Raw genomic sequence first — 23,909 nt, forward strand, 5'->3', positions numbered from 1 at the left:
TGAGGCTAGCTCTTTCAGCCTGTCCTTTCTTCGACTCTTGTGTTATGTTGTACAGAATTGATTTCATTTTGTCACATTCTTTAATTACTTGTGTGGTTACTCTCTGAAGCTTCCCCCTGACTTCAGCGTGTGGCAGCCTTCATATTAAATGAGGAAATGATCACTTTGAAGCAGGGAGACTTGCACAAATCTTTCTTTGGCTTTTCCACTGTTATGTGTGTGTCTTACTATTGATCTCTTTTTTCTCTTTCTGGAAGAAATGTGTGACTGCTGCCCCGTGTCTTTCTTTCTCCCTTTGTCCCTGCATAAAGGACTCTTTACCGTAGCCTTGTGTCTCAATGTGAGCACAGAAATAGATGTACACTGAAAGGTTGAAGTTGTCATCAAACAGCCCTAAGTGGCATCTTTTCATACAACAAGCCAGTGAAAGGCATTCATTTGAACAAAAGCAATGCGTGTGTGCTGTTGCCTTAAGATGCCTTATGAAACAGTAGCCTGTGCTGAAAGCTTTCATACTTGCAAGAATCAATTAAGAAATAGGTCAAACATAGACAGAGATACTTATCTGCACATTCTTCAAGGTCCGAATCCCCCTCTGTGCTGTCAACAGCTCAAACATTATGCAGAGCAGGGCGCACTTCTCTGACATTGTATCATAAAAGACCTGATAAGTGCTTTGATCAATAATCTTCGAGGCACATTTAACCCATGTGACAACACTCAGGCTGCCATGCCTTGTCTGTATGATAATGGCCGACCTTCTTTAAATGTGTCGGTATGGCAGGAGGTCTGAGTTGTTGCCTCTTTTCAGACCACAGATACAAGTGATGATTCTTTACTTACATTTCACACCAATACAAGCTGATAATGGACCTGTTTCCACTGCCGATATTTTGACATGCCATAACAAGAAAGCCATTGATAATGGCTGCATACCATTCAGATATACACCACTCTCAGGGCCCTGCTAATGTACATACTTATTTGAATGCTTCACTGGAAAATCATTTTATTAATTATACATGAGTTGGGCAGTTTGGTCATATTATTTTCATGTGTCCTACTTTTGATTACCCCATTTTGATTATAGTGCATCTCTCACTCTTGCACGAGGATGACGATGTCCTGCCAACTGTTTCATGCTTGACAGTGGGTCAAGAATTATAGTAATGCACAAACGACAGCAAGGGAAAAGCCAGGGATCAGTTTATAGTCCAAATGAAGGGCAATGATAGTGGAGGAGCAATTAAAAATATATCAGTAAACAAACTTGCTCTCTTAAATGTACTCTCTGTACATCTACATTTGCAAACGTGGCATCTAAACTGCGACCTCAACTAGGTAAATGTTTTCTTTGCATTTGCTGCCTAAAAAGGCAAATTGAAGTTGCTCCGAATTTTAAGACTGTCCCTTCATGTAGAGGACAAACCCAGAGGACACTTTAGGTCAAGCTGTAGGCCACCCTCGTATTGATTGGGCCACGTGGCCACAATATATCAGTCGGTGAGCCACATGCAGATATCTGCCCTCCATGGAACTAGGTGTGCCAGTGCCAAACTGTTTATCAACCATTACTCTCATTGCTCTGACCATCCATCACCTGGCAAGGTGCACCTTGTTAGCCTTCCTGGACCAGATTAAATATCTCTGACATGTCTTTGACCTGTTCACACATATATAAGCAGTCTATACAATAGCTCAAACATTATGCAGAGCAGGGCGCACTTCTCTACATTGTATCATAAAAGACCTAAAAGTGCTTTGATGAATAATCTTCGAGGCACATTTAACCCATGTGGCAACACTCAGGCTGCCATGCCTTGTCTGTATGATAATGGCCGACCTTCTTTAAATGTGTCGGTATGGCAGGAGGTCTGAGTTGTTGCCTCTTTTCAGACCACAGATACAAGTGATGATTCTTTACTTACATTTCACACCAATACAAGCTGATAATGGACCTGTTTCCACTGCCGATATTTTGACATGCCATAACAAGAAAGACATTGATAATGGCTGCATACCATTCAGATGTACACCAGTCTCAGGGCCCTGCTAATGTACATACTTACTTGAATGCTATACTGGAAAATCATTTTATTAATTATACATGAGTTGAATTTGATATCTGATAAAGACACAAATACAGTCCATGGAGTAAATACTATAACGGCAGTTTGGTCGTATTATTTTCATGTGTCCTACTTTTGATGACCCCATTTTGATTATAGTGCATCTCTCACTCTTGCACGAGGATGACGATGTCCTGCCAACTGTTTCATGCTTGACAGTGGGTCAAGAATTATAGTAATGCACAAACGAGAGCAAGGGAAAAGCCAGGGATCAGTTTATCGTCCAAATGAAGGGCAATGATAGTGGAGGAGCAATTAAAAATATATCAGATACAAACTTGCTCTCTTAAATGTACTCTCTGTACATCTACATTTGCAAACGTGGCACCAAAATGCGACCTCAACTAGGGCTGTGCAATTAATCGAATTTTGATCACAATTTCGATTTTGTTGTCAAATGATCTCACAAATCATATAATCGAGTTTAAATGATTTATTTTCCACTTTTCATTACACAATTTCTGAGAGACGCGCATGCGCAATATATTCCATTTCACGCGGTCCCGCTGACTAACAGGATAGCCAATACTTCCTCATGCAGCTGTAGAGTGAGGAGGTGTCTCGTTTGGTGTTCAAAAACAGTGAGTGAGATTGAAAGCGAAAGAAGAATCCGACGAGAAGCAGCAGCACATAATGTGCAAGATTTGCTACAAGGTAATAGCTGCTCCTCTTGGTAACACTACAAATTTATTCAACCATCTCAAACAAAAGCACAAAGTCACTCACAACGAATTAATAAAGAAACAAAAAGACAAAGCCAGTGCCACAACCAACAAGACGTCAACGCAAACTCAGTCATCAATCACAGACACATTGTTTAATGCGACTCCTTATCTGACAAGTTCGGAGAGGCACAAGACATTAGGCTACGTTTACACATAGCCGGGTATGTTGAGAAACAAATATTTCCCTCCCTCCGTTTTCCAAAATAACATCGTGCACATAGCATCGTTTTAAAAAAAAGTTTTCGTTTACATCATCCCGCATAAATACGCCATCGAGCGCCATCATAACTACGCCAAGCCTATGGGCGGCTTGCTTCCATGATTATCGTCATAGCAAAAGGTAAACAGTGGTCGCACGTTTGGCGCATCAGCTGCCTAAAACTCGATTCGTTTTCAGAGGCGAATTCACCGTTTGCGTGTAAAAGATACAAACGAAGGGAAATGTCTCCGTTTTTTAAAATACCCGTGTACGTGTAAAAGGGGCCTAACAGCTGCCATTGGATATTTCTTAGCTAAAGATATACAACCCATTAATACAGTCGAGGGTGAGGGTTTCAAGAAGATGCTTATTGCTTATTGATGCTTATGCTTATTATTATATTTATTTTGTTCTATAAATATAGAGAATTTGCAGAGCAGCTGGATCCATAGTTTATTTTGGATACATTTATGTTTTTCTATGCCTTATTTAATGTTCCATAAAGTATATTTATTTTCTTGATTTAATGCTTCATGCATTGCAAAACAGCTGTAAAGTACATATTTGTAGCCAAAATTTATTTTCAATTAGAATATTTTGCATAAAGAATCAATAGCAAAGTGTTTTTTGAGAGAGAGAGAAATGCTGAATAAATGCATTGTGAAACTCAAAATTAATCGTTTGAATAATCGTGATTTCAATATTGACCATTGCTCCGAATTTTAAGACTGTCTCTTCATGTAGAGGACAAACCCAGAGGACACTTTAGGTCAAGCTGTAGGCCACCCTCGTATTGATTGGGCCGCGTGGCCACAATATATATTAGTCGGTGAGCCACACGCAGATATCTGCCCTCCATGGAACTAGGTGTGCCAGTGCCAAACTGTTTATCAACCATTACTCTCATTGCTCTGACCATCCATCACCTGGCAAGGTACTCCATGCTGAGGTGCACCTTGTTAGCCTTCCTGGACCAGATTAAATATCTCTGACATGTCTTTCTTTGTCTGTCTTTGACCTGTTCACACATATATAAGCAGTCTATACCAGCACTGTGACAGACCTTTCCATGAACTTTCACATACCCTTCTATCTCTGTCTCCATCTTTCTGCCTTCAGACGCAAATGTTATCACTGTCATCTGTACTGGTGCTGAATAAATACCTTCAACTTTTACACAATAGCTCATTAGATTATTATCTAGGTCAGTCTTTTTCTGCAGTTGTGAGGGGAAGGCAAATTCACAGATGTATTTCTCAGAGGAAAATAACACTGAAGGCTTTGTACCAGGAGCACCAAATAACTGATTCTTTGAGCAGTATCTGTTCTTTGGTTGCTCTCTTTCAATACGTTGGTTTATGATCTTTTAATTGCTGTTACACCCACTTCCCCTCCTTCAGTCTGTACAGCGTTGCCCTGCCCAGTTTGGGTATACATCATCATGATACTACTCATTAGCAGTGCGGTTAAAACAGATTGCTCACAGCCACATAGACTCTCAAGGGCCCTGGGAAAGCTGCCTGCTATTTCTGATTCTTATCCAAATCTCCAAGCCATGGTAGCTGACAGTAGCAGGCTGGAATGGAGTGCATATAAGTGTGGGATAGTGCTCATTCTGGTTTTATTCCCTATCTTCATCAACTGCTTTTCACCCTATCTCATGTCAGCAGGGGATACTGTATATCCAATTATATCAAACAGATGAAGAGCATAAAAATCCTTTGGCAAAGCCTTGAAGACTGAGGTCTCACTTATAAGAGCAGAGTAAACAGAGTTTAGAAACCAAGCTGGGAAACTTTATTAACAAACCAGGATAGTTAATAGTTAATCTTGTAGATTGTCTGTGCCGTTTGAGCCATAGAAAACATCAAGTCCACGTTGAACCCTGTCTGAAAACATGTCCGGGTATTCATGAATTACTGCTGCTGCCACACTTGACCAATTCAAATATGTGTTTTTTTTTATTTAGCAGCTATGCAAACTCCCTGTGTAATCCCACTGTCATTTTCCAACTAGCTTATCGCTTTCGGTGGTAAATGTGACTGCAGCAGATAAAATGATATCAGATTCAGTCAGTCACAGCGTCTCTGCATCCTCAGTCGATTGGGTTGAATTATACAGGGTCAGCCGGTCAGTTAGGATTATGAAGCATTTGATCCCGCCTGTCAATAAAACTCTGTTCGATGCATCTGCAATCGGACAGCTCTATTGTTGCTGTTAATTGTGTGCATGCGGGGGATGGGAAAGGGCTGGGCGGAGAGCAGAGACAAAAATGGATTCATTATAGATGTCAGTTTACAGAGACATGTCGGTGCAGTTTCTGTCACACTGCTTTCAGGTCTGTCAACTGACTGGATTAAGTTATTTTCCAAATGAACATAAGAAGCACAAGGAAGGAATTTAATTTGGTTTTGACAAAGTAATGAGTGGAACTCATTTCCACTGTATTTTAACTGTTCGGTGGACATGGGGAAAATAAATTTGTCACTTTTTTTTTTTTTTTACCCTTTGGGTGGGGAGAAAATGCTCTTACTCTCTGAGATGTCAGCAGTCAGGCATGTTCCGAGACATTTTATAACAAAATGTTGTTGGTTTACATTTTTTTTCAGTCCATGTCTTGTTTCAGTTTGTGAATTTTTGGCTCGTGACTCCAGGAGGTGTGATATGTTTGTATAACAGAAGCTTGAGTATTGGCTTACTCACTTGTCCTGAGTGTCTTGAGGTTACATTACATTCTTCATGTATTTGCTATTACTGTAGGCATCACATGATGAACAGTGACAGACGACAAGTGAAGGAGGCGTCAGAGCTGCTTACATTGCTTGATTAACAGGTGATATCTGGGTGTCATGCAGTGTCGTGCAAATAGCAGCAAAACGCAACCCTGTGGCACAAAGAGCAATGAAAACAAGAACACAGCTTGTCACATCAAGAATCTGATTCTTTTTTATTCGGAAGTCAAGCAGAACAGAAAGCTGGTGTGACGTTTAAATATCCGGTTTCTCAACCAAGATAGGAACATTTCTAAAACATTCCAGTCACAATGAATTTTGGTTCTTTTGTGACGTTGACCTGCATCCTTTATGGAGAAAAACAGAAATCTGACTGCAGTGTTTTGTACCTATGATAGTGCAGCAGAATCCCGGCTGTGTTAACTGCTCTGCCATTTCTGTTTATGACTGTACTGTGATGAAGGTAATCGGATAACAGCTTCAATAGTCAGAGTATAGACTTCAGTGCAGTAAAATTGAATTATAGGCTGATCCCACTCAGTAAAATTCCCTCTGTACACAGGAGAAGGTTTGTTTTTACTGAATCCAAAGCTGATGAACCACTTTTACAAACCATGATTAGATTTAGCCTTGACCTCTCTGTGAGCTTTTTCACCTAGAATGTCCTCCTAAACAATCTTAAACTAATCTCCCAAATAGAGATATTTTTAATTGTCCGAACAAAGTGAAATTTGTCCGTTTACAACAACATTCCACAACAGTGTGGTCAGATTGTTTGACCTCTATGTTTTGGGGTTTTTAAAGACTCAACACGCTAGAAAGGCTTATTTTAATTATAATTTGTCTGATGATATGCGGTGCACACCTTTTTAAGTAAACGATTACAGCACAAGAGTAAATAACAACCAGCATCCTGTGTTCCTTGTTCACTCATTCATATTCATCACATGACAGACACCTGACAGTTCAAATAATTTTACATCACCGCTGACATTTCGTTCTGTTAGATGTTCGGAATTTACACGTGTCATCTCGGCAACAAAAAAGTGGACCACTGCATTGCAGAGATAAAATAATGTACATATTATGAGATTATACTTTCTATTTGTGGGAACACTGACACAATGCTATGCTGGTGGTTGTGTTTGCTCTAGTACATTAATGACACTCATAAAAGGGCTTTGGCCTGGAACAATGCAGTGTTTGAATATGGCTGATCATGTGTTCATGAGCCGTATCAAGACCCACCCCCCCTTAACCCTGCTCGCCATACATTCCCTACCCCCACTGTCGTGTTTATACTTACATGCTCTCTTCATCTTAATAAATCAACTTTGTGAGTCCATCACTCATCAGTCTCTTTTTTTAAAGAATTTAATTTGATATAGTCATGCTTAAAGCTACCTTACATAAATGAGACAGCAGCGGGTTTTTCTTCGATAAAAGTCAAGCAGGGCGAAGTTTTTACTAATCTCTTGAGAAGAAACAACTTGTATTAATGTGACGTTGTGAAACTGGTCCTCCGACATTTGTTTAAAGTTGATTTAGTTCCTGTGTTAACCTGGTTTCTGCTGTCTGCAGTCACAGGAACGAACATCTCTGAGATAAAACATATTATGCAGTGGAGGACTAAACACATCCAGTTAATCACTATGTATCTCTAAAAAAAAAAAAAAAGGTGTCAAATCACACTCAAGGACTCGTAGCTGCCTGTAATAACACAACCAAGTCGTTCCACTAATTTCAGTGATTTCAGTGAACTTTAACCCCCAATGTGTTTGTGTGTGTGTCACCTCGAGGTGATGGAGGTGATTGGCAGGTGTAAAGGAGCATGTAGACGATACCCCGGTCTCCTCTCAGTTTTGGTTTTCAGTTGCAAAGCCTCTATTATGTGCTATGTGACACTTGTGTGCTGCTGGCTTGCTAACTGCCATTTGCATTAATGGTGAAGTGAACCCCTCCCCCGTCACACACACATACACCCCCCTCTTACAGTATTACCTCAACCACAACTGCTTTGATGGCTGCAGAGCCACAGCAACAGGCTGCTCTTTGGTTACTGATTATTTGCAGTATAAATCCACTTTGTTTTCTGTGTCAGAGACCTGTTTATAATTTATCTGCAAGACGGGTTGCCACTGACCTACATACACAGCCAGGGTGGGAACTATCAGACAACAGTCGAACACTAATTGCTTGTTTAGAAGTGGCTGTGAAGTCTGAAGTCTTGACACTAGCAGCTAAAAGGCATTTGGCTACCTTTCCGCTGTCACCATTTGTCACTGGAACAAACATCACAAACACCAGCGACTGCAAAAGATCTGTATAATGTGTAACTTTGGCTCTTCCATTATTTGTTTTTGTATAAAAAGTTGTTTTTAAAGTTTTAGAAACTCAGGAGCTTTTTAAATTATTGGGAAATGTGAAGTTTTCTAGTGAGCTCTGCAGTTTTAATGGGCTGTTTGTTGCAGTGCATTTGATGATGGGGCTTGAACTGACTCCTGGCGTTACCGGTTGGCCCACTTTCTAGTCGTTTATCTAGTTTCGTGTCGTTTTATCTGAATAGCAGAGCTTTAATCCAGGAGGGGCCCCTGCCCCAGTGCACATACTATAGACATGAAAACCTGTGTAAGACTACAATAACCACACCCACCTCAGCCTGATAAAGTCTGTGTGTGTGTGTGTGTGTGTGTGTGTGTGTGTGTGTGTGTGTCTGTGTGTCTGTGTGTCTGTGTGTCTGTGTGTCTGTGTGTGTGTGAGTGTGTGTGGGTGTGTGTGTGTGTGTGTGTGGGTGTGTGTGTGTGTGTGTGTGGGTGTGTGTGTGTGTGTGTGTGGTGTGTGTGTGAGACAGACAGGCGGGTCGGGGTACTGGAGAGCAAGGGAGTTATAATGCACATATACATGGAGCTGAGAGAGACAAACAAAATGAGAGGGAAACCGACAGAAGTTGAAGGACAAATGGCGAAATGCAGTAAGGTAGAAGAGTGTGAAAGACAGAAAGGAAAAATGGGTAGAGAGAAAAGAAAGATGAACAGATACAAAGACAAAGAGAACAAAAATATAGATAAAGACAGAGGACATATAATGGCGGTGGTCCTACCGGTTGGACAGGATCGTCATTGCAGCCATTTCCAACACCCTCAATCCATAACGTGCATCACTCTCCACAATCTTCCATTACCAGCTTCTGTCCAAGCCACAGGTTGACATGTTTTAAAGTGCATATATTATAATGAAGAGTGATGTGTATATTTGAAGCTACTAAACAAACCCTGTTCAGTGCATTTTTTATCAGCATCTGTGTTTACATGGACATTGTTCTAAATAAGGCATACTAGTTGATAGGTTGCCTGTTGAATATGTGTTTTTATTACCTGCCACAGGGCACAGCCTAAAGCATGCTGTTTACTTCCAGTATTTAATTACAAACCCGACCTTCCTGTCATGGTGCTAGCATGGTTTACGTCTTAGCAGGTTTTCTCCAAGTTGTTCTATACATGTGGGCAGATTTGCAAGGCAAAGCATGTGTCATTTTGATCGTAGTATGTGTTGGCTGCAGTGAACATTGCAATACAGCCTTGATGACACTTATTAATCCTGCTCTGTGAGTGTTTATCCAGATTAAAGTAACTGGAAAATGGAAAGTCAGTGATTCTATTAATATTATTGGATTGCGTTAGGTTGTGTTGGCTCAAATCCTGTTGGTTACTTGTTGGTTACAGAGACACATTGTTGTGTAACCTTTATACAAACACTGTTGTGAGATCTGGAAATGGATCTCTGTATCCTAAGTACTGTCAATCCGAGTTTTGGCAGGTGAACCTTCAAAAGTACAAATCAATGTTAGAAACATGGTGGCAGACACAAACAGAAGGTAACAGCTGCAGGAATTTAGATTATAGTCACATGTTTGTGGATACAAGCAGGATGCCGAGTCCACGTCTGTGTTAACAGTGAATACTCAATGCGACTTGAAACTTGATATGCATTTAGTAAGAGGGATACTGTGAACATGTCAACACAGTTCACACTTCACTGTAGTCTTTGAGCTCTTTCAGTTGGCAGGGAAACGGCGAAACTTCAACATGGTAACGCTGCAGTTGCACGTCTTTTAAATTGTTGCAAATGGACAAGTGTCGCTTACACTGATAGCTGGTGCCATGCTAGAACAATTGTGTTTTGTTAGTTCAAAATTAAACCATCTTCATGTGTTTGTGAGAATATTTTAATTCAAAATATATTTGTGCGCTCCAGTGAGCAGCCATCTTACCACATTTGTAGCACTAGAGGGACTAGGATCCCCCTTGTTTCCAAGTGATAGCGTTCTCACCATGCCACTTGGGAAATATTTGTTTGTGTGATCGGGAGAGAGAGAGAGAGAGCAAATAAAGCAACATGGGGGGGGGGGGGTTGAGGAGGTAATTTCCAAGATTTATGGTGCGGCACTTCACGAAATGCATGCATCCTGTAATTAAAACTCCCCCTTGCCTCCAGCAGGCCTGTACATTAGCCAGCATCCCCCACTGCCCCATCCACCTCAACCCTCTTCAGTCCAACAGTCCTAAGCCCTCTGTTCCCCCTATCCACTACATAATAAGATCTGATGGCAGCTTGGTGTCACTAATGAGGGCTGAATGCCACAATGAGGGACAGTCTGTTAGTGGTTAGAGGCCACTGCTGTCACCCTGATACCAGACTTCAGCTGAACAGGCCTTTCATTTTTATTTTTATTGGCCAAGTGCTTAAAGCAAGTTAACTAAGTGACTGGAGTTTGGTCTTTTGCAGGTACGAATCAATCTCAGTGTGTGCATTTCAGTCAAATGTCAAACGAGCTCACGGTTTCTTCAATTTCTTAGTGCACACACAGACACACACACTCGTCCAGTGGTGATTTTATCAGTGCTGCTGCCAATACATGTTACAGGATTATATTGAAAATTCCTAAATAAAGAATAGAGCTGAAACAAGTAGCCATTTAATCAATTAGCTGACTGACAGATAACTGATCCTCAAGCGTTTTTATATTCGATTATTTGCTTTTTGATTTTTTTTAAGCAAAAGAAATGATCTGGTTTTAGATTCTCCAACATGAAGATTTGCTGCTTTTTGTATGATTGTAAATTGAATATATTTATCACTGTCATATCAGACATTTCTCTCAGACAAACAGTTTCAGCCCCTAATAAAAAATATTGTCCAACGGTCTTTCTTGCTTGCTGAGCTGCATGTAATAATAGTTATTCGATGTTGGTCATTTGTACCTAAGACTCTGCTCTATAACATATCACAAATGAGCTTTCTCAGTCCTATTTTCTAGAAGTACATTGTGACATCTTCAAGTTGTTTGTTTTGTCTGATCAGCAGTCCAAAGATATTCGTCACAAGACGAAATGAAGCAGCAGAAATTCAGAGGCAGGAAGCGGTCAGCCATTAATCAATTACAAAAACAGCTGTCGTACAATGCATTGCCTCGGGCTGAGCTGTGGTTGGCGTGCTAACCGTGGCCTGTTGTGTCTAATACGCTGCCTTTGTTGTACACTGTGTTTCACAACCTGTTCTTTTCAATAACAGATTATGAAACCCACCAGTCACCTCACATAGATACTGTGTGATGTGTAGTTGATCGGTAGATATAACTGTGAGCTCAGCTGAAGTGTCTTTGAGTTAGATACTCAAGCATGAAGTGTGTGATTCATAGATAGACCCACAACATGATATTTCACTATCTTACTGGCAAACTAGGCTAGAAAAACAACCTGAGGCTCAATGGCCTCACTGTACTACCCCCGCCCCGAGTGGGCGCCCCACTTTTACTGCTAACTTTCACCGAACTCTCCAGAGCCCGGGGCCCCGCTAGCAGCTGGACCCACATCAGGTTCTCATCAAGCCTCACAGGTCCATAGCATTTCTTTAAGTTTCTCTCTCTGTCATCTCCTCTCATGATCAGAAGGCAACTGATCGGTTTCTCACGACATTCATTCATTTACTGTGCGATCATCTACGGTCACACATTATCGCACGGGTTGTCATAGTAACACCGGGAGCATTAAGGACATTTTCTGTCTGTAGTCACTGTAGTCTTGGTGTTCCCTTGTCAGATCTCAAACTGTTGTCAGATGTAAAATCACAAGTTGTTGCTTTATCTCTCTCCTCTTCCTCTCCACAGCTGTATGAACTGGATAGAGACCCAAAGAGAAAAGAGTTTCTGGATGACCTTTTCAGCTTCATGCAAAAGAGAGGTATGTAACTGTGTGTGTTTTAACATTTCTATATAAACACTATATCACAAATACATCTCGTACATTTCTTCTCACTCGTTAAAATAAAGCCTTGATCCTTTTATATCTCTCTATATTATATATCCTCGCTTTATCTCCAGCCAATGTTATAAAGAGCCTCTTGATACTTGGATATAGAGTGGGATGATCTCCCTTCCCCCGTCTCTCTCTGACATATGACACAACACTGTCTACTCATCTTTCACTCACATGGGTGGGGTCTTTATTCATTTCGGAGATGATTGCTTTATGGTTGTGCAGTCTCTCATCGTTCCCAGGCTATAACAAGACAAGACATATCATATTATTGCCTGAGAATGGATTGGTTTACCTTTCCATCTTACTGCTTGTCCACACGACTGCCTGCCTGCACTTCTGACACACACACACACACACACACACACACAGTATCAAACAATGACTCAGCCGCCACGCAGGGTCCTCACACCGATGATGCACGCAACATCAGATAAGCAAACTGAGCCCAACGAAATTTGCTATATCTTCTCATCCAGGCAACTCTTTATCGTGCCGGGAATTGTGTAACATTGTATTTGTATGTGCTGGGTGCATAAATCCCCTGCGGCTTTTTTCAGATATTTAACATACCAAGCAGCCTTATAAATGTGACAGTGTTGACTCATGGCTTAATCAGATGAGCATGCCTGAAGGCTGACATGAGAAACAACAGACATGTGCTCACGGATGAAAAACCAGTACTAAATGTTTACAGTGTCAGAGCCACCAGCAATGGGCGGATATGCCAAGTCCACTCTGAGAATCTGAGAGCGCCATCTGCAGGTCAAATCAATGACTCTCCTTAATATGGAAACAGGATTGTACATGTTCTGTGTCAAACATGTTTGGGGTCACTTTAAATGAATAACATTTGATGAAAGCTTTAATGAAGGCTTTTATTTTTCCTCGCTAGGAAAACAACATTTGTTGTAAATGATTACAAAATTGTAAGTATTGATTAAATCATGTCCCAAGGCACTTGGCACTGTCTCATACTTGGTTGGTCATTAACAAACATTAATGTCATCTCTAGTTTGGAGACAAGAACACTAGTCAGGTTGAGTAACATGACCCAGACAAATGTTTGTCATTTTTGTCATATTTCTAAGTTTGTGTTTTTACTTTTCTTATACAAATCCTTTGATCAGTCGATAGATTTGATGGCTCTGATTGGTCTGCTCCTCGCTGTGTGTAGCGTGCTCTCTTCAAACATGTGTGAGAAAATAAGTGTCCTGCCATGACCTTTTCCTCCTCTGTGTGTGTGTGTTTGTGTGTTATTTCAGGAACCCCAGTAAATCGTATTCCCATCATGGCCAAGCAGGTCCTGGATCTGTACATGCTCTACAGGCTAGTGACAGAGAAGGGCGGCCTGGTGGAGGTCATCAACAAGAAACTGTGGAGGGAGATCACCAAGGGACTCAACCTGCCTACCTCAATCACCAGTGCAGCCTTCACCCTCCGTACACAGTCAGTACACACACACACACACACACACAGGGTGTGAACTCACCTCCTGTTCCTTCTCTTTTGGCTGAGTTGTAGTTGAAAGGTTACTCAGTTACAGTTCTTTCGATTCACACCTCTTGTTACAATCCAGAGGAGCCTGTAACGTTAACTTACAAGCAGGTTACTTATTGGACAGACTTGATTACTGACATCTTGTCAGAATAGAGATCAGTAATAACGCAACTGATTAGGGTAACTATACAGTAACTTTAGCAACAACTCTTCATAACTATAATCCTTTTTGTTCTGCTCAGCGATTCAAGCATGTGGTGCCGTTGGCTATCAGATGTCAACTACCATTTCGTTTTACCAATTAACCCCTGTGTTTGAAGTCATTTCCTGGAGCTGGCTCAGATGGCAGCACGCTCTCACTCTTAATTAGCTTCACCACTGATCTGACTTACAAAAAAAGAGACCTGTAGTTTCAAGATTATCTTCACGAGTATCTCCACTCATTATCTCATATGCTCGAGCTGTTTTTTCAGAACCAACGCAGCAGAAGCTAACATATTTTTCAGTCTCTAGTGTGGGGGAAATTCCACTTTGCAAAAATCTCTGTCAAAATGTCTGTCAAACTCTATGACCCAAGTTTTGTTACACAGGACACGTGATCCTGACTTTTACTACGACCTGACTAGGGTCACTATGACGTGCGCTGCTGCCTTTCTTGGCCAGGTCACCCTTGTGAAAGAGGTCTTGATCTCAATGGGTTTTTTATCTGGTTAAATAAAGATTATAAATAAATAAATAAAGGGTCTTTCTCTCAGACTTGACAAAGCTACTCCAGAGACACAGAAGACATTATACAGCTCTTTACATACTCCTCATGATGTATGTATTTTACAGAAACACATTGTGTTCTTTCCAGATACATGAAGTACCTGTACCCGTATGAATGTGATAAGAGGGGTCTGAGCAACCCCAATGAGCTCCAGGCAGCCATCGACAGCAATCGGCGAGAGGGGCGACGACAAAGCTTCGGCAGCTCCCTGTTCACCTACTCGCCCAATGGGACACCCACTATGCTCTCATCACCGAAGCTACCCACAGCCAGTGCAGGCGTGTCAGTGGGCACCAATGGGGCATCACTGACTCCCATCCAGAAGACCAAGAAAGGTGAGATTTGTATATCATGCTGCACAGAAGCAATAACCTAAACAAGCTGTTTTTCTGTCATTGTGGTTCAGGAGGAATGTAATTTATATCTCGCCTGGATAGCTCATCATATTTATTTGTATATTTGCATGACTTAAGTTCCCTCTTCTCTTTCTCTCCCTCTCTGTGATGTCCGGTCAAGAAGAGGAGGGAGGCCAGCCGCTGCCCGGAATCGGTATGGCTCGTTTGCCAGTGGGGGCCTTGGCAGGTCACTCGGTGGCTGCTGTACAGGCAGCAGCAGCTCAGGCAGCAATGGCGGCTCAGGTGGCGGCTCTGGAGCAGCTGAGGGACAAACTGGAGGCCGGCGAGCCGCCAGAGAAGAAAATGGCACTGCCCGCCGAGGAACACCACCGGCTGCTGCAGAGAGCGCTCCAACACAACCTCCTGGCCATGACTGCTCAGTTACCCATGAACATCCGCATCAACAACCAAGGTACTGAACACACTGGAGTTCCTGACATATTCAGCTTACACGAGTAGAGCAAAACAAAGACATGGAACTATCGGGGTAACCAAACTCTTCTGAATGACATTGCTTGAAGGTAATATGTACATGGATAATAGAAGAGGATGCCAGCCTTGAAGGATCTGAAAATCCATATTCATGTATTCAGTCAACACAGTGAGACAATCTGCTCAGTGTCTGAGTTTCATTAAGTTGTATCAATACTGTGGGCATCGCCAATTTACACCAGAATTCACCTGAGCTGGTGTTCAAGCATTCTTACCTTTCCTGGCAGTTAGCATCTTGAGACATTTTTGTCTTCTTACCACAAACCACAGCACGCAACAGTGAGGCGGAAGCCCTATATGTTGACCTGATTTGCTCATAGAAGCAGATGCATGCATGCATACACTACATGTGTGTATGTTGTCTGTGTGGGAATTCCCACTTTGATCATATAGCAGGGTTTGTCTTAGTTACCCTCTATCTGATAGAACATGCAGATGTTTTCTCAGTACTGATCATAAAGATGACTTCAGAGAAATGTTGAACTGGACGTTTTTGTAGTTTTTTTGTGCTGTGAGAGAGGATTGTGGTCTTGAGGTGACTGTTTTATAGAAAGTTAAGGGAAAAGTCATTTCTGGACTAGTCTTTCCACTGAATATAACAACACAGTAATTGATTTGTTAACACAGCTCTTCTTTGTGGTCGTCTTCCTTATAGAAGGCAGGCAGGACTCGGCCCTGAACCTCACCACCAACGGCACAAGCAGCATCAGCATGTCGGTGGAGCTCAATGGAGTGGTGTACGCTGGTAAGTTTCACCGTCATGTGCCTTTCATGTTTCCCTTCATTCAGAGAGTGAGATAAGAAAATCAACATTCACATGTCTGTGTGTTAAGCACAGAGCTACTGTAGAGCCAGGGGGTGATGAGCTTAGCTTAGCATTAAGTCTGGAAACATTAAGCGTTCTGCCTACCATCAACACAAAGATCAGTAATTAACAGGTTGCGTCTTGTTTGTTTAATCTGTTTCAAACACAAATGTTAATAGAACAGTTTGTGGTTTTAGGGGAAGCTTACATGATGTTACCAACAGTGTGAACAACAGCCAGGTGCAGTGACTTCCCAGAGCCTCGTTGTGACTGTATGATCGCATGGTTATGATGAGCGAATAAACGTATTTCCCAAAATGTTGAATTATTGCTTTAAATATTAAATAAGAGAGCCAAGCTAGCTGTTTCCCTCTACTGTAAGCTAAGCTCTCCTCCTGGCTATTGGCTCTGTACTTAACACAACAATATGATTGTTTGATCTAACTCTCGGGAAGAACGCAAATGAGTGTATTTAACTATTTGCTTAACTATTTCTTTTTTTAAAATAGAGATGAAGTTCAACAGTCATTTTGTATTCTAACAGTCATTTTTGTGTGTCTTTTACAATCTAGGCGTTCTTTTTGCTCAGGCAGCAGGGTCAGCCTTGTCCGGTGCGTCTGGATCGCCCGTCTCCAACAAGGCGGTCAGCAGTCGTGTCGCTCCACAGCAGCAGCAGCAGCAGCAACAGCAACCGAACACACCTACCTCAGCCTCCAGCAACTCGTTGTCTTAACAAACCCCCAGCCTTTGCCCCTTTTTTTTTTTTTTTTTTTTTTTTTTTTTAAATTACACGCTAAGTAAAGCCAAAAATCAACCTCATTTTCTACATAATCTATGCCAAAAAGAGAAGAACCATAAACTGTCATAAACAGACACAAACTGAAACTCACGTCACTTGAAGTACACTATCTCAGGTTTTTTCTCACAACTCGCCTCTTTTGTTCTTCGTAGCCAAAACATTATTTCGGAAAAAAAAAAATACATACCAACTGAGAGCCAGTATATGCTAAACAAATATGTATGCACAACCTGTGAATTATTTATTTCTGCATAAATGTACAGATTATCGGAGAACAAAAGAGAAGGAAATAACTAGGAAGGGTAATGCACTGTTTACACACACAAACAGAGCTACTGATAGACAGCAATGTTTTATCCTCTAGGGGGGAGATTTTTATTTTATTTTATTTTATCTTTTCATCGTCATTACTATCATTATTGTTATTCTCTTTATTGTGTTTTATCATTTAAATCTTTAACAGTCCTCTCTGCAGGAAAAAAAAAATCTATATATTTAGAATTCTATAAAAAAATATGAAAAATATGAATATTCTCTATTTTTAATCAGAAAAGCTTTAAAAGGTATATGTTTTTTCTCCAGGGCACATGACAATGTACCGTTGTGACCTCATTTTGTGTAAAACCATATAACCTTATTCACATGGCAGCCATTTTGGATCTCTATGTAGAAAAGCTGGCATGATGCAGCTGTGTGCTCCTGTTCATATCAATGCCATAGATTCTCCAGTGACACAAAAGTAAAACAGCTGGATCTGAAGAATCTGCAAGGCTATTGGTTCACTTTCTAACGCATGTGGTCCGTTATTGATCGCTGCCAGAGTATATAGGTTGTTAGCTAGAATGCTGCACAGCTGACGTCCCTGCTGAATTCAAGCAACTGTCGTGCTTATTCTTCCCGAGACAGCAGGCTACTTGTTATCTAAAAATCCCTCACCTGTTTGTTCACATGAGGCCAGTTCGATGCATATCTCTGCCAATTTTGTAGGTAGTTTGTCAAGCTTAGTGTTCAAAATGGCTGTTTGTAAGATTAAGGTCAGATGTGCAGGTGGTAAGATGAACGAAAGTCTTTGTTGAGGTTTTCTTTTTCCTCTCGCTGCACCTCAACAGGCTGGACTCTCAGAGCCTTAGCGACGTTCACACCGACTGTTTCCTGTATAATACGCATTTTCGATTGCTCTCAGGTGTCCCGTCTGCTCGTCGTCTTTGTACAGTATCTTGACGGAGTAATGCTTTTCAACATTTTTCTCCGTGGAAAGACCTAATTTTTATCCTTTTTTTTTTTTTTTTCTAACTTGGCCTTCTTGTGGAGTGATTGTCTTATGGTCAGATGCATGCCCATATTTGTAGATAAAAGCCCTTCAGCGGTCAGGAATGAAGCAGGAAAACTTTGATTTCCTGTCTTAAATTCACTGGAGTCATGTGTCCACTAAATCCTTGTCATTGTGGAGACACACACGGACAATCAGGTGTCAGGTGACACTACCTGAGCTTCAGAAGAAACATATCCTGACAGTTATTCAGCTCATATCTGATGATTTGTTGTTTTGCTTTTTGTATTATACATTACAGATGCCTTTTTTTTTGTTTGTTTCAGCTTTGTGTTTTGCTTCTTCTGATCAAAGTGCTTCTTCTTCTTCTGCCGTCACAAGGACAGGGTCTCCTTGAGACTAGCTTGCCACCTATCAGGGATAAAACAGAGAATGTCTTGTGATCCTCTGACTATTTTTAGATGTTGCTTAATTCAGGCTTTTGACAATATGAGCTCAGAGGTAATGTATCTGCTGCTTGTATCTCTGTATTTGTACGAACACTCACTGGAGTTAGATTTGTAAAGCAGCCACGGTGCAGATACCGTATCATTCATAAGTAGTTGCGTCTTTGCATTCTGAAGCAGATCAGTCATTCAGCTTTTTGAACTTTAACCTGTGTTACCTCTCTGGATTGTCGGCTGTTAAAGATTGTTACTCACTCCCCCAAACTCCCCCATGTCCCTACCCCTACGCAAAGCAGCCTCATTCCTACTGACGTTAGGAAGTAAATCAGGCTTTGTATGCGGGTTCAGTTCTGAGGCCTTAACACAGCATGAGATGACCAGAGAGCGAGCAGTACCTCCGTCTAATCAGTTTTTACTGTTCCAGTCAAATATCACCAGATGGCTGTCGTGGCTTTGATTCTGGACTCTTCTCTGTGGGAAATCACCACCAGCTGCTGCACAAACACTGGCCAGTTTTAAAAAGTACTCTTTATACTCAGACAGCCAATGACATATTCAAAGACGCATACATGACACATGTAAATCTTAAAGTTCAGTGTAATAGCGAGAGCACCTCTTGACACAAAGGAGCAAACTGTTCAGCCTCACTTGTTTTCTCACTTTCGAGAAAAGACAAGTGGAGCTTTAGTTGGAAGCAGAGGCAGGATCTCATTGGTTGAGTTGCATCTCATTGAAGCAGAAAACTGGTTTGTTTTTCCACTTTAAAGGAGGAATTCTGCTCAAATGTAAATAGAAACATGAGATCATAATGTATTTGTTTAGGTTTGAGGCAGCTAATGAAACCAGTTTCTAACTTATTCACATTTAGCTCCACAAGGGGGTCCTGCTGGGTCATTATCGGACCAGTTCAAGGCAAGAAAAGTAGCAGCAGCAGGAGTTTTGACTTGCAGATGTGGTGTGTTTGAGAGTTTACAAACTTGGCAAAAACAAAAAACAAAATTAAAACAAAAAATAGCTAATAATTGTGATGTATAAACATCTATGATTGCAATGACTGATCTGAGTTGCAAAGATCGAGACACTGTTGTCTGGGCAGACAGGCTTAAATAATTAAGGAAAAACTAGCCAGATGTTCCCGGTTACCGTAATGGCACCTCAGCTCTACCCAGCCGAAGGCCTACAAGACACACAAACACGCACACACTACACAGGACCAAGGCAAAGGGCACTGGGGCCATCACACTATAAATAAATAGTAATAGAGAATCACTGTATTAACTAGTAGTTTACTCGAAAAGAAGTAAATCTCAGAGAAGTGACCCCTATATGTTAAAGAGAGAGTCACTATTCCACCAAAATGTGATCGTGTGGTACAAAGAACAGCTACCTTGTGTTGAGATTGTTTGTCAACAGTAAGTTTATCGTAGAGATACAGAACATTGTCAAGCGTCTTAACAAAGCTTGTTTTGCCAGTTTAAAGTGATAAATGCAAAAGCTCAAACACAAACTGCAATAAGAAGGAAAAACAGCATCTGTAACAGTCGTTGCCTGCAGTTATTAATTTCTTTGGTACAGTTTGGCTGCAAGTGCACCTGCATTTCTGAAACTGCTGCTGCTGATGTCGTGGTTCTGTAAACCGGACGACACAGTGCCTTGAATTTGGTTTTGGTAGGTTTTAGGTGAGAGCTCATGAAGTCAGCTGTATCATTGATGTTATCGAGGCAAGCCTAGATAACAGTTTTATCTTTCCTCCCTCTGCATTTTTCCCACTGGGCATCAGTATCTGAATACAAACTGCAGGTGTTTGGCTCAATCACTGAAATAGTTTTTATACAGAAACATTTGCACAACTTAAACTCCAGTCTGTGTGAGATTACAGCTTTCTGTCAGCAGCCTGTATGGGTGGAAGACACAAAAACCATTGTTGCTTTTTATGCATCCTAACATGAAGTCATTCATCAGTGGAGAAGTCATTTTACAGATATCGAAGAAACACAGGTGGTCAAATGCATTGTTTACATGATGAATTTAGTTATTTGGGGAAGAGCTTGTTTCAACCATTTGGCCTCTTGACAAATGACGTTCATGCAGTTTTAGTGTGATTTAAAGACACACAACCCTGTTTGATTATTGATCAGGTTCTCAGTGTAGGTTTGTTACAAAGGAAGGCAGTAAATTTCATATATTACGATACAAATGGATGTTTTTGCATATTGAGTTTGGTGACACAGAAAGCTCAGCGTTTGTCCCCACGTCTCTCTTTCTCTCTCTCTGCATGAGTAGCAGATGTCACAGTTGCAGCTGACAATCAAACAGAGACATGCTGTGGCTGAAAGAATTGGATTAGGAGGGGGGAAGGCTGCTGGAGATAGCAACATTCAATCAATACTGATCTAAAGGATCAACATTGCTTTTTTAGATTTGACCCTGTGACCTTTTGCCCCCTGAGGTAACATTCAAGCACCTGCCCCCTTCAATGGATCCATGTTTATCGTATATCTATCGACACACTGTCAGATATTTGCATTTGAACAGTGGAGGTACTGCAGCTCGGTCTCTCTTTCAGTATGCGCGTAGCCACATCTTCAGGGAAGGTTGGCAATTACGTGGTAGCGACAATCAGGGGACAACACTGTATACCTCCAAAAACGCCACAAACAAACCCTGTTTCTACCTCAAACTACAGCTTTTGCTGGTTTCTTCACGCAGGAAAAACCTTGTCAAAACGTTGTTGATGCTGGTTCATAAACACTTTGACTTATGAAAGAGATTGTAAAGACCACAGACAATCAGATATCAACTGAAAAATGTGATCAGTTTCATTTATGCAAGGGGGAACCAAAGATGTCAGGATAGCTGAGGATTCAGTTCAGCCTCTTTACAAAGAGCGCCCCTTAGTGGAAGGTTTTGTTATGGCATCCAATCAGTTTATATTTCCTAAAGGGAAACACAATCGGGTCTGACCCTAGACTGCAAAGACTCAGTCTCCTTCAATATGACTCTGTACTGCAAAAACAATGACATTTTAAGTGTTCATATCTTTATTCACTTACGAGTGTTTCCAGAGTTGTGTCCATGTTGAGGTGACAAAGCCTCAGAAACAGCATTTAAATCATCACGGAGCAGTAAAATCATTCACTTACAGAATTTATTTACTTATTGAAAACACAGAAACAATCAATAACCAAACAATGTGTTTCTCTGTAGCTGTGGTCAATCAGGTTCCTTCATATCAGAGTTGCTAATATATTTTAAGAAACATTGAAACAGCCCAGAGTATGAAGCCAGGAGATGTTTTCTAGCAGTTTATGGTTCAGATTGCTATTTTTTTCTGAATGCTGCCTGCTGTGTCTATGTGTCTCCAGCCGCTTTCACTTGTAGATGTTTAAGTTTTAATGCTCACACACGACTTTGTGCTCTGCAGTTCTTGGCTTTATTTTTTTTATTTTTTTTGTTACATTATTGTGTGCTGTTAAATGCTTGGATTGAGAACTTGGAGCCTGTTGCATTAAGGTGCTCTTGTACAGATTGAAACAATTAGTTATCTGGACTAATATTCACTGCATTCTTAATGCAGAATGCATTTTTGTTTGTCTCAGAGTTTGATTTCCTGACAATATAGGTAATAAATAATGTTCTTTTCTCAGGGGCTGGCTCCCAAATCTGGGATATCGCAGCTTCCAATCAGCACAAAAACCCTCTGGATCTCTGTGGTTGGCTTTGCTCGCTCTGTCAAAATGTCTCAATGAAAGAAAGTCATTGAAATGTTGCTGCTTTTACTCCCACCAGGGCCGTAGCTTTAAGAACGTCTCGAAATCTTACTATGCCCGGATTGTCTTGCATAGAAAATTAACTCCTGTTTACTCCTGTTCCCACATGCTGCCGACATGGAAATTCTGCTGCAACATTTACGGGTTAAGGTGCATGTGGGTTGTAGGGGCTTTTGACTGGACTTCACCACTGACTTTACCTTCATCAGGTGGACCACAGACAAGGAATATGATGAGAAATAACGAGATGCCTTCTGCTGTGACAATTGTTGTATGAATTAATCTGTATTACTAAGATTCATTAAATAGAATATTTCTGAAATATGGCTTTTTAGGGCTGTGAATTATATCATGTTTATATTTTGTTTTTGTTTTGTTTTTTGCTTTGTCTTTCTTTTTGCTTTTTATTTTCCTTCCTGGATTTGCTGTCGGCACACAGAGATTACACTTGGAGCAGATTTATTAATATAGCGCTAATGATGATGATGATAATAATGTGATTGTTTTTAGGGAAGCATGTGACGTGTGGGGGGGCTTCACGTGTCTTCAAGGTAACTTTAGAACTGAAACAAGGCTTTTGTCTTTCACAACTTCTCAGGAAAATCTACCTCTACCTCCAGTTTGATGCATTTAACCCAGCGAGGGCTCAAGTTACAGTCTAATGGGTACACAAACAGGGCGTGAGGGTGGGCACCAGGGCCCGAAATGAACTTCAACATATCAGTACCATACTTAGGATTAGTCGTGATCTCATGACACACGTGAGATTGTATTGAGAACAAGTATTGTGGTGTATTTATTTCATTATCTTGGCTGGAAACAAACAAAAAGGATGTAAACGTCTGAGAGGTTCATTTTGGACACCAGGGTGTCTGTCTCTGTCTCTGTGTTTCTCTCTCTGCGTTACAGCTTCGTAACACATCTGCTGTTTAGTTAATTTGAGCATCAACAACAGGGAACCTCCAGCTCAACAGATAACTACTATTAGTACTACAACGAGTACCACTGTTAGTACTGTGAGTTGTTTTTCAGTCTATTAATGTGTGCTTATTCCTTTTTTTTTTCTATAAATGATGACCTTTTTTTTGATGATGATGAACGGGATGTTTTCCGTTAACCACGGTAACAGTGAAGTGGCGGTGAGCAATGCAACTGTTTTTATTTTATTTTTAATTTTTTGGTTTTCTTTGTTTTTGAAGGGTGAAGAGCTATTCTTGCCTATTTACTCAATATGTGTTTGTGTGAATACTTTTATTTTGAATCTGAAATTAATAAAATATCACCTTTCTTAAATGTCACCAGAGCTCTGGCTGCTTTTTGTGTTTGAGATAAGTTAGCAAACCTGTTAATCAGTATGATTAAAAAAAATAAAATGTATTCTGTCCTTTTTAATTGGTTAGCATAACTAAGTCTTTATCGATTGACTATATAACATTGATGCTGGTACCACAAGTGACAAAACAGGAACTTTTTACATCCTCTTATGCAAAATGAGGGGTTACCAAATTTTACTGAGTCTTATTTACTTATTTTTATATTTACATATTTAACTTCACACAAAATA

The 23,909-nt window shown here is 40.8% G+C and overlaps 1 protein-coding gene across 2 annotated transcripts in view; it reads left to right on the forward strand.

Annotated features, from left to right (window-relative positions):
* arid3a (AT-rich interactive domain 3A) overlaps window positions 1-23,643 on the forward strand; it is a 45,293-nt gene extending 21,650 nt beyond the window's left edge. The window contains exons 5-10 of one of the 2 annotated variants that reach the window (XM_019259631.2): window positions 11,952-12,024; window positions 13,365-13,548; window positions 14,456-14,703; window positions 14,885-15,175; window positions 15,911-16,000; window positions 16,633-23,643. In XM_019259631.2, coding sequence (XP_019115176.2) covers window positions 11,952-12,024; window positions 13,365-13,548; window positions 14,456-14,703; window positions 14,885-15,175; window positions 15,911-16,000; window positions 16,633-16,793 — 1,047 coding nt within the window. In that variant the 3' untranslated portion in view covers window positions 16,794-23,643. The remainder of the gene's footprint in view (window positions 1-11,951; window positions 12,025-13,364; window positions 13,549-14,455; window positions 14,704-14,884; window positions 15,176-15,910; window positions 16,001-16,632) is intronic. The other variant, XM_010742689.3, reaches the window with a different exon arrangement.
* The last annotated feature ends 266 nt before the right edge of the window (window positions 23,644-23,909 follow it).

This window comes from Larimichthys crocea, chromosome XVII, assembly GCF_000972845.2.
Source record: "Larimichthys crocea isolate SSNF chromosome XVII, L_crocea_2.0, whole genome shotgun sequence".
Classification (NCBI taxonomy): Eukaryota; Metazoa; Chordata; class Actinopteri; family Sciaenidae; genus Larimichthys; species Larimichthys crocea.